The sequence below is a fragment of the Cinclus cinclus genome, chromosome 1 (assembly GCF_963662255.1).
Source record: "Cinclus cinclus chromosome 1, bCinCin1.1, whole genome shotgun sequence".
Taxonomy (NCBI): domain Eukaryota; kingdom Metazoa; phylum Chordata; class Aves; order Passeriformes; family Cinclidae; genus Cinclus; species Cinclus cinclus.
In genome coordinates this window covers 39,493,296-39,505,376 of record NC_085046.1, presented here as the reverse complement: position 1 = coordinate 39,505,376, position 12,081 = coordinate 39,493,296, and the positions used below count along the sequence as shown (strand labels likewise).

The following is a 12,081-nucleotide window of genomic DNA, read 5'->3' as shown; positions in this document are numbered from 1 at the left end:
AAATTTTACAGCTGGAAAAAGACAAAAGCAGCATGAGACATATGGTGGAGTTACAGTAAAACAACACCCATTCCAAGTAATGAAACACAGGTCCATATAATATCACATGATCTATACTGGTAGGATAAAGCAGATTGAATTTTCTTCTAAAACGAACTTGCAGCAGACTTTGACACACCTGTGCTGAGACACCTGTAGCTTTAATGATGCTGTAAAGGAAGAGTGAAGAGCTCTGGTACCTGACTGACACCTGTATTGTCTTCTGATCTCCAGCCAGGCCCTGTGAAGGACAGTGGTTGCAGATGTGTAAGGTATTTCCCTGGTTCTCTGTGTTTGAGTATAAAAAAGGCCACACAGAGGTGTACTATAGAGGAAGCTGATGAATGATCCAAAAGTCAATCCCTGCTCTAAGTGCATACCAGAGTAAACATAGGAGCTCAAATAATCCAGATGAAGGAAAAGAGAAAAAAATGGCTGGAAGCACCATTCAATACATGGAATTTCAGGTGTGATATTGGTGCAGATGTGAGCTGTGGCTGCTGTTAACATACAGCCTGTATCAAAGGGTGAGGAGCGAACCTGCAAGTTCACCTGAGCTTTGTTCCATTCCACGCATCCGTTCCGCCCCTGCAGTCCTTGTCGCTGCACTGGGGGTTTCTCCTCACCTGCTGCACACAATTTCTGCTGAGCCAGAAAAGGGGACCTCCATTGCTGGTGCTGTTGTCTGACTCAGGTCTGAGTCATAGCTGAGTATGACCCAGGTGAGCCCTCAGTGCAGACACGCACCACAGGCAGCACCCAGCACTGCCCCTAAGAGAATGCTCACTCCCACACCAATCCTCTGGGGAAGGGTTTTTGCCAACACTTTTAAACACCCAGGCTGGCTTTCTAGAGCCAAAATAACTCCAGAAAAAAATTCCAAAATAATTTTCCAGAGGTTGAAAGTACAGCAGATTTTCATAATGGGACAAAAGAACAGTCACTGTCATTAATAATACATGTCACCATCTACCTTAAATTTCCTCCTTTTTAAAATACATACAGCAAAACAGCTAATTAGGAATATTTTTGTTTTCCAAAATGCTAAGAAGCTGAGACCACGCGTAGGACCCTGTTTCACATAAGCTATTTCAAAGTGGTTATTAGCTTTAGAGCAGAGTGGCACTTAAGTTTGCCTAACAAGGCAGTTTGTCACTCACAAGTCCAGTCCTCCACTCAATCTGCTGAAGCAACATTATTAATGATTATTCCAGTAAAAGACACAGAATAAAGTGCAATTACTAACCTGCAGCATTAAGTCCTTCATATACAGGTGTCAGTCAGTTTCCTCCTTGAACAGGGGAATACTGCTTGTAGTGAAACAGTATTAAAATAAACAAGTAAAATGTTGCCTCTTTTAATGGAACAGTATCAAATCCTACTCCTTACTCAGAAAATTACTTTTTTTTTCTTCTTAATCAGGGCATTAAAGTTACCAAGTTTAAGTGCAGCCTTTCCTTGCTTTTAAAGAATTTAGTTTTATTTCAGAATGCTTGGATGATACTCCAAGATAGTTTCTCAAACTTTGTATTAGTATCTTTAGTGAAGCAATTTAAGCATTTGAGAGTTCGACAATTAAGCAGCTTCAAGTATCAGTATACGAAAGATTGTTTGTGTGCTCTTTTTAAATTAGGGACCTGCTTAGCTCCTGCAAGAGGTGATCAACATCTTCCATGCCTGATTTAGTTGTTTACCCACCTCTTCCTGGTATAATTTTGCAAGTGTGGTCACTCACTCCTGAAGCATGGCAGCTTCTCCCCTGTTCTCAAGGAACATCTGGATGAGATTACTCGCTCCTCCAGAGTTGCAAGGGCCAGTCTGGGCCACACACAAGTGTAAAGCATCCATCCCTTCTGACAGTGTGGGCTTAAAAGTGAGTCACAGCATAGACGTAAAAATGAGTTACAGTGCAGGCAGAAGTACTACCAGGCTCTCATCTGACACTTTGATGAAGACGATAATTCACATTGGTCTGTGTCGCTCTCCTCAAATTCATTTGCTACCCTTCTCTTCTAGTAAGTGCATCTCCATTATGTCAGCTTCAGGTGATGATTAACAGGCCAACTTAAGTGTATAGCCAATCTGTGATCAGTTAATACAACTTAAATTATTCACCCTTAAGTTTTTATGTTGCCTGGCTCATGTAGCTAGATATAGGGTTTAAATTCCAAATGGACATTCTGGAGTCGTAAACTCCAAATTGTACACTGATATCAAAATCTCACATCCAGATAGAGGAACACACCTTTGCAACCTCTCTTGCAAACTCTGACAGCATGCTCTAGATCTTTAATTATGAAAAAATGTAAAATAGACTCTTAATTTCAGTCATTATTTTATTCTCCATTCATCTCATTTTGTATATTTCAGTTAAACTCCACACAGTGGTTCAGACAATTTAAGTCTGTTTAAATCAAGTTAAATCCAAACTGCATATAAAAAAAAGTTCATTTTAAGTTTTAATCACACATTCGAAGTAAATTTCTGTCTTTTTTTCTTAATTCCAGTTGCTCTGTATTCTTCTCTTTGCTTCAAATATTCTGCTTTGCATTCTTCATAGAATGATGGATCAGAATAGCTACAAGACAGAAAAATACATACTGTTTTTCATCTTGGAATATTGAACAAATATTGCACGAGTACCACTCATAACTGACCTTCCTTTCATGCCCAAAGAAAACTTGTCTGCCTTTTACAGTAAAATAACTTTAACATTTAGCTACTTTATAAAAAGAGGTATATGTCATGATACTGTTCTCTTTTGAAGCACAGTCCTTTTCAAGCCTCTGCAGTGAAGCCACCAAGAGGAAAGGCAGAAAAAGGGAAAGATGTTTGGTATTTAAGTTCAGCTGAAGAATTCATTTGCAGTTACCCTCCTCAGCATGGAAAGCTGCTGGAGTTGAGTTATTTTTTTAATGCACCCAGATAACTACTGGGAATAGGTTCATATGTATGTCTTTAACAGTAGATATAGAGGTCCTTGATCATGACATTAAATTTTCTCATAATTTTTTTAATGTATAACTATTCAACACTATAAACCGGGGTTTTTTTTGTTTTTTTTTTGTCAGAAGCAATTTGTTCAATTTTTATTTTTTTTTAAGGTGAAGGAACATACAAATAAAACTGAGTAACTCCAGAGAGTTCTGACTACAGTTAGGCCTAAATTCTTGCCTGGCTGCACATGTTTTTTTCATCAGTTCCTAAATACTTGAGAATAACTATCACTAGTTCAAAGGCATTTATTTTTAATCTAAATCACTGGTTTAAGAGATCGGGATGTACTAAAAATCAAACCAACCTCCTTGTTCCCCCCAGTCAAACTCAAAAAATTCACAGTCCTCACCCTGGGAAGTTCAAGAATCTAAAACTTCAGCCTAATGGCACTGGGGTTAAATTAGGACTTCCAAAAAAGATGTTTCAATCCACCATGGCATTGACTTGACCTCTCATATATAACAATTTTCCATTGCTCCTGCTACTGCTGTTCACGACAGTAGGGCACTTTCAACACAGACTAAATCTTAAAAAACAGAAGCAAAACCAAACTTATCTTGTCTCACTAACAGAAGCTTCATTGTGTTCCTCTGTCCCCACATGTGTGATGTACTAGAGCTGCAGAGCCTCTGGGCTGAAATCTGTCCCCAGGTGAATCAAGAAGTCTCTGTAGCCATATATTCATATGGTAAATAAATCTTGTCAGTTAGTGCCCTGACCAGCATGTGCCCTGGTTAATGCCCTGTTCACCCTGACCAGGTTTTAATAGAGCAAAGATAGCATTTTCAGAAAATACATCCAAGTCCCTAACCCCACACAGCTCTTTTCAGAATAGTTAACATTTCTAGATTAGTACAGGCCATGCACAAAAGCCAGCAAAAACTCATGAGGGACTTACTAGCCAACCAGACAGTCCTTCAGTGCTGTGTTCTCCTGCCGACACTTCACCACCATCAGAATACCAGTTTCTTGACAGCATTTAGTAAATGCTGAGGAAAAAAAAAACAACACAAGCTAAATTGAAGTTAGAAAACTGACAATAGGTGAAAAAAACCCTATGTGGAGGAGGTAGCAGACCAGATCTGATTTATTATTAATGTAACCATAGTTGGCCTAGATTCTCATACTGTTTGCAAGGCCTTTGTCACTTCCTCTGCAACAACATTTTAACTGGGATTCTCCCCTCATCATGTAGCACATTTGCACACATACTGCTGTTGCTAATACCATTTCTGAAGTTATTCTTGCAGCAAATCCATTATTTTTGTGCTTGCTTTTCACATGCTCTATTCAGGGCTATCACCTACATCTCTGGCAGTTAATGAAGTTGCTCAAAAAAGTGAAAGTACCTGGTCTGTTTTAAGGATCTTAAGACTTAAAAACAAGCCAGTGAGATACTAAAACAGAACAACAAAATCATGGCTAAGGACGTGGGATTTATCTGGAAGTAACTAAAATTATGCCTTATTATTACCAGCACCCTGTACAGATGTTTCACTGAATAGTAACCCTAGATAAGAACTGGCTGTTATTTCTATCAGGAGGTTTCAAACTGTCCTGTTCTAAGTGGTAATCAGCTACATTTAGCAGATGGAAAAGAGAGAGAAAGAAAGAGAAAGCCATGTGTCCACGATGTACTAGGAGCCAGATCAAGAGCAAAGTTCCCCCCTCCACTGCATCCCCTTCCAGAATTCCATCCATTTCTCCTCCTCTAAGGTCTTCCTGGTAGTGATTTAATATTGAGCAAATTTAGGGCATACAAAACCTGTTATTTTCTTGCACATACTTAGCAAAATTTACAGCTAATCTAGTAATATCAAAACTTAATGGTACTACATCACAAAACAGGTAAATCACATTACCTATGCTCAGTGTATAGGTACATCAAGACTTAAATAAACAAGAAAGCAGAGATTTGAGCCTACAAACGCAGCACTCCTGTCCTCTGCTCATAGCAGATGCCTGCTGAAATGGGCATTAAGCAATTGTCAACCTCAGTGGAACAAAATCCACCTTCTAGGATCCTGGGTACTACTGGCAAGATTTTGAGACAGTGATCCAACAGCTGCAAGCAATCCCTAGGTGAGATTAATCTGCTTGTCCATAGCTATTATTAAGTATGCTTTCATTAAAATAATTTGCAAGATAAGGTAGTGTTTGCATAAAGTATTGATGACAGATTTAAGTGTCCTTATACTGCCAAACTTGGTGAAGAACTAACTTCTTACCTACTTCAAACATATTATTTATGAATGAACACTTAAATGTTTCTCCAATGCAGCACCCAGCATTACACACTGGCAACTCCACCAAACCCTACACGAAGACCAGATGAAAGTGTGCAGAAAATGAGTTTCAATTAATCAGTTAATAACCAGCTGGGAAGACACCATAAGCTGTGCTCAAAGGTTTCTATTAATAACCACACTCAGTTTCTAAGATCTATGTGCTTTAGACTTCACCCAAATGCACAAGCACAGCTCTGAGGAAACACCTGGACAGCTCAGGTTTACTAAGCAGTTTAAGCCCAGAACAAGGGATATGTGTTTGCTATTAGCTTATCAGAAATTTCTTTGGTTTTCAAATCTGACATTTCTTCTGTTCTTTCCTGACTGTTTATACTGACTGTTCCTACATCAGCATCTCAGAAAAAACATACCTATTAGTATATTCCTAAAAATGACCTTTGTTTTTTTCTGGGAAAAACATCCAAAAGCTTATGGTCTATCTAGTGACCAATTTGATTTATAGTCTCTACAGGCACTTCTTTTAAGTGCTGTGTTGAGGTTTTGGTTGGTTTTTGTTTGTTTTTTTGTTTTTTTTTTTTTTTTTTTTTTTTGTAGTAGCAATCATTTCTTCTGGAAGCTGTGAAGTAAAAAACCACTGAAGACAACAGGAGGTCCCTCTCACTTGTTAGCTCACCAGTCTTGATTGGTTAAAGGCGTGATGTCCCAGTGAACAAAAAAGGCCTGAACTGCAATTGCCAGCATTCCCTGGCTTCAGAAGGCCCTGCTTGTGGTACATGGCCAGGCACTGTTGCAAAGTGATAAAACTGCTTCCAGCTGTTTAGCTTTAACAGTACTGATGCTTAACAACAAAGAGGAATAAGGAAGGTTAAAGCATTTTGGGTATCCTTATATGAACACACGAAACTTGATTATCTTTCTCTTCTGTTTGGCAGTGATGTAAAGACTGCAAGATGGGTTTAGTTATAGACACTTACCAGAAACCTTCTAGGAGTCTGTAGAATGTTTTCTTTATTTTTAATTGTGCTTTGTCTTGCTCACAGAGAGGCAAGTACCAATCTCTTCACTCTCCTAACCAGTGACAGGACTCATGGAAATGGCATGAAGTGGGATCAGGGCTGGTTTAGGTTGGCTATCAGATCAGGAAAAGATATCCACCCAGAGGGTGGCTGGGGACCGGAACAGGCTCCCCAGGGAAGTGGTCACAGCACCAAACCTGCCTGAGTTCAGGAAGCATTTCAACAATGGCCTCTGGCACATGGTACGAGTGGGATGTTTTGCATAGGGCCAGGAGTTGGACTTGATGATCCTGATGGGTCCCCTCCAACTCAGCTTACTCTGTGATTCTGTGACTCTTCCATGAAATGAAATGTGTTGATGTTAAACTACTATTGGAGAATAATGTCAGAAATAGTGCTCAATATTTCCAGATATCTCAAACCAAGAATTAATCTCCATGTCTGACAGGCCTTACTCATTCTTCATGCAGGCAATATCTGCATTGTTGACCATAGTTTCAGGATGCATCGCAAGAGACCACAGAAGGAGCAGATACACAGGATCTGATTACAAACCTACTGTAATTTAACACTTTAGCAGCTATGAGGGGTAATCAGAACACTAAAGAATACAAACCAACCTTCCTCCTGATGCACTGCACATTACAGAAAGAACAGAACTGATCTTTTAATAATCTTGTGTACGATACTATCTTTACAACTTCAGGAAATGGCTTTCCATGACTTTTGAAGTTCATAGACTGATATGTCTCCTTTCTTCCTGCAAGCAGCAAGCTACCAAAATAAGACCTCAAGCAGCAGCCAAACAAGAGGTAACTTTGGGCCAGTCTGCAAATTCATTGCGAACTGTAACACAAAAGAAAGTCATGTTTCAAACAATAAAAGTTATCCCCAATATTTCCAGATACAAGCCAAATTAACTGAGGAACAGAGCTAAACACAACAGAAGCGAAAATGCTTTGTCGAAAGGGGCTCACCCTCCACCAAATCAACCCTTTGCCAAGGCTTTTCTAGGACAGCTACATATGTCCATCACTGAATGCTCTGTGCACAGACAAGGACAGATCCACTACTGCGTCAACAAGCTGCAGGTGCCTACCAGTTACCACGGAAACTGGCTACAGACTGCCTTTCACCTGCAGAAGTCATGGTTCATGACATCATATCTGACATAGGTTACCCCACAGGCTCCTCTCTGTGCCACAGGCTCTGTCTAAGGGGATGCACATGGAGCAAAGATCTCTTCTTGAGCCTACAGCTCAGGGACACTTCACTAACAGCTCATCACTGATTTGAGGCTGGATTTCTTCTTCATCTCTCATGAAGAAAGCTTTGCATTTTTGTTACAAGGCAAATCCAAAATGAGTTTTAGTCACAGTTCGGAGAATTTTAAGTCTCATTACATTTTGGCCATTCCAGCCACATAGAGGGATTTTAACTGCTAGAAGCAAGCCCGCATTTTAGAACCTTTTCTAAATCAACCAAGCGTGTAAGGCTAGTCTGTATCTTTGTGTGTATGTATCTTTGCCAAGAGAGAGGTCTGCTGTCAACTAACAAAAGCTGAACAGCCATGTCTGAATACAGAGCAGTTCAGTTTTGCCAGTTCTCACCTGCTCACTACGGCATGCTGGCATGGGCAGGGGATCTGCCTATGACGGGAAGACCACATTTTCAGGGACAGACAGGAGGGCTTTTTTGGCTGAGGCCAGAGGAGAATGAGTCCTTCGAAGGACTGACTCTGCAGCAGGGAGCATCTTTGGCCCTGAGCAGCTCAGGGAAACTGCTGAGTTTGGTCCCTGGCACCTCCAGATCTGCCCTGGATCCAAGAGCCGGATTTCACTGGGTCTTCCTATCCCAACCTACCCACCTGAGAAAGCACAACCCAAAGAACTAGGAGAAATTAGATCCTGATGTATGTAAAGTCACAGAACAGGAAAAAAAAGAGGTTTTGAAAGCCTTCTTAATTTATCCATAAAGCTGTACAGACACAATTTTTTTAAACAAAAATCCTATTACAAGTCTTTCTGTAATTTCCTTCAGATAAAGAATTATACAAATTATGTTGAAGGTATGAAGAATTAGTTTTCAGTGCCTGACTTAGTATATTTGATGGTTGATTAAAAACTTCTTTAAGTTACAGAGCACTCTTTTTAAGGTTTCTTTCATAATTAGTTAGAAGGTTGACACAGTAAAGACCACTGTGTAAACAAAGATATTTACAGTCTGCACTAACCTTTGCTGAAAAAAACAGTACCTAAGAAGAATGCTTTTCCTTAGGATTTCTAACTGCTTTTTCCCCAACTGGTTTATGACTTTACCACAAGATAATATGAGAAGCAGATGGAAACTGAAGTGAAACTGGCTAACAGTTCACTTATTACAGAAAAAAGACTGGACAAATTATTTCCCTGTCTATTCAAGCAGTCAGACAAGCATATGCAATACACACTAAAGCATTAATTTTAAAAGATCAGATACACTACCAGAAAGCTACAACAAAGTTGGTGGGATTCCACCAACAGATGTTCTGGGACATACGAGCCCTAATTAAAAAAAAGGAGATTAAAAAGCCAGGGTTCTGCCCATTTTAACTTCGGAACACATTCACAGGTTCAAGAAATATTTGCTCCATATGACAAAAAAAAAAAACCTGTAGGATTTTGAGTCAAAGGGACAAACCCACAACTAGCATAAGACACAAGCACAGCTCTGCAGAAGAAAGACAATTATTTTCTTCCATACCATTAAACCAGACAAGGTTACATTTAACACTGTTAATCTCGGTGTCTGTAGGACTACAAAGAGTGGACAACATAAACAAGGCACCATATTTATGATGCAAGTATTCTTTAGGTACCCTACAATACCATCCCACACCCAAACAGAATTAGGCTGTTTTTTCACTGTGCTGCATTCAAAATGAAACGGTGGAATAGAAGTGTTGGACTGCTGAAGTTTCAGTTATGTGTATGTAAAGGAAAGACTATGAAAAAAACCTGCTATGTCCTGCCCCAAGCTTAAAAACAAACTGAAAGTTGTGGGTGTTTTTTTGCAATTTAATAAAGAGGAACAACCAGCATTAGATTATATTTGTAGCAGATGTCGAAAGGATTTTTTTCTCTTTGCTTTAAATATTTTAAAATATTAGATGTTAATAATTTCTTTCTGCAAACATCAAAGTCTTCCCATGTGCAAAGTAAGAGAATAAAAAGCGGGACTTATCTCCAGACAAGCAGCTGCATGGAAACTGTGTTGATATAACACTAAAGAATCATCCTCATTATTTTCAATGTATGAACTGTTTGTAGCATGAAGGCTATTTCTGAAGGTTCATTTTTTGCAGATTCAGACCTTGGCACTTTCATATTGCCTCATATTGTGAAGTGTTGTACATTTCATATAATACTGGAACTGTAGTTTTATCAATTATAAGTGTGCATCTATTTTGCAGATGTGCTTGTACACAAAATAAATGAAATATTCCCCATTACCAAGATAAATTGATCCTCTCAGTCTGACTCTCGTTTATTTAAAGACTTTACAATTTTACTACTTAAGAGAAAGTCCTACAGAGGTGTTATCTCACCATTTATATTTTCTCAACACTTATGATACTGCTATCACACTCTTAAAATAAAAAACACCAAACCAGCTTTCATCATGATCCAGACCAGGCTTATTCTGGGGTAGGTTTTTTCCCTCTACCAAAAAAAAAAAAAAAAAAAAAAAAAAAAAAAAAAAAAAATATATATGTATGTATGTATTTGTCTGGTGTATTGGGTCATTCCTTGTGCTGTACCACTGAGTGGAGAAAAGATGCCCAAATGACAATGGGGATTTGGAGGTGATAGCAGGAGGAAGAGGAAATAGTTCCCTTTAAAATGCAAACAATGGCAAAATTTTAAAACCTAGATTTGTAAAATGTGTACAAAAACAAAATTATCCCAACATTACCAGCAACATTTTTAAGGGTAGTTATTATGCTTTTAGTTTTGTATTAAATTATGATTCATTAGCTTGTTACTTTGAAGATTACTCAGTATGCACAGAAAAGATTACTGGTACATTTAATGAGCCAGAGGAAGTAGTAGCATGAGCATGAAGAGATTGTTTTACATTGTAGAGTATGAGCTATTTGATATTTCCAACACAGTACAAAAGAAAGCTTCTCTGCAGATTGCTCATGGTTCAGTTAACATCATTGAATATCTAATACCTCCAACTCAATTAATTCTCACCTGATTAAGATCAGTCTGATATTCAAACTAAATCATCTCTCCAGTCAAGTAGAAATCAATATTTCTGATTTTACTTTTAAATTACAACAACAAATAAAATACATGCATCGTCAGTATGCTAGGAGTAGCTTTCCTATTCTGGCCTAGTATGGCATGCATAACACAGCTGATTAAAGAATTATTCTAATTTGAGCAACAATATATATAAGACAGATTAATTTGAATAGAAGGAGATAGCATGAAATAATTAAATGCATATTATATAGGGCAAAGAGAAAATTGACATAAAATAACCTTGATTCTTTCAAGTAAACCTCTGTTATCAGATCAAATACTTTCTCTCCACAAACATTCATTTGCTATAACATAAAAATCATATCCTTTCTACTTTCCTGCTCATCCCCAGCCCCCCAAAATCTGCTCCATTTCAGCTTTTGTAGCTGGAGGCATCTGTCCTAGGGGAGATGATCAATATATACTAGCACGCCATACAGGACTGCGGAGCAGAGAAACCCAAGAATTTGGCAATTTTAAGGAAGGGATATTCATCCTTGCGGCCAATCTTTTCCAGGGCATTCTCAGCATAGAAAAGCAGCTTTATCTTAAAGTACAGAGTGCAAACAGAGGATCCCCCAGCAGACCACAGCACTGGTTGGCACTTCAGAATGAAATGCAGAAACCTTCATCTTGTGACTGAGGTGAACATACAGCAGGAGAGAATCATCAGGAAGGTACACAGCACAACTGTGATCTGCAGAGGAAGAATGCTTCCCAAAAAAATCTAGAATCTGTTTGTCTAAACACAATACCTTGGGATAAAGAACACATCAATATCCTAAAAACAAATCTGAAGACTTTGCTTTAGGGGACATTAAGAGATGAGAAATTAACATACTGAATCAAAGGGCTTATTTGTCCTGTATACCATCTTTCTCAGAAGCCAGTAATAGCTGCTTTAAAAAAAACATGTCAGAAAGTCTACATTGTGGAAACACATCTTCTCAAGTGAAGTTTCTTCCTAACCCCTAGCACCTGTAAGCTTGGCTTATACCTTGAAGCATAAAGTTTTCACATGCCCTTCAAAACCCTGAGGATGCCTTACATGGTGGGTCTAAATGGACAAGCATCCAAAAGCAGAGGAAGAAAGAGGGAAAAAACCTCTTGAAACCAGAAAGGTATATGCCAACCTCGACATTTTTTGCCCTAGCCCACTCAAGTCCTGCTAAACTCCTAACTATTGCAATTGTAGTTATTTGTTTCATACCATGCGTGCTTGTTTCATTAGCAGGTTTTCAAAATCCTGCTGCAAAAATTAATTGACCTCAAAGTATCTCTCAGCTGGATACAGAAACAGGCCAGAGCAGTAGGGAGCAACAACACTCTACACAGATCAAAAATGTTTGAGAGTTGGTTGGGGTTTTTTTCAGAACATCCAGTTACTCACTTTGTAAATGCCACCTACTTATGAACAAGAGTCTCCAAAGTTTTTGTAACTTTTTGTTGTGTCCCCTGCCCAGTTGTCCTTGAGCAGGGGAAAGTTAC

At 38.7% G+C, this 12,081-nt stretch overlaps 1 protein-coding gene across 1 annotated transcript in view; it reads right to left on the bottom strand.

Annotated features, from left to right (window-relative positions):
- Positions 1–2,374: 2,374 nt before the first annotated feature.
- Positions 2,375–12,081, bottom strand: part of CMC1 (C-X9-C motif containing 1) — a 42,600-nt gene continuing 32,893 nt past the window's right edge. The window contains exons 3-4 of the mRNA XM_062496462.1: positions 3,935–4,025; positions 2,375–2,617 (exon numbers count right to left, since the gene is read on the bottom strand). Of these exons, the coding sequence (XP_062352446.1) occupies positions 2,503–2,617; positions 3,935–4,025 (206 nt within the window). The 3' untranslated portion in view covers positions 2,375–2,502. The remainder of the gene's footprint in view (positions 2,618–3,934; positions 4,026–12,081) is intronic.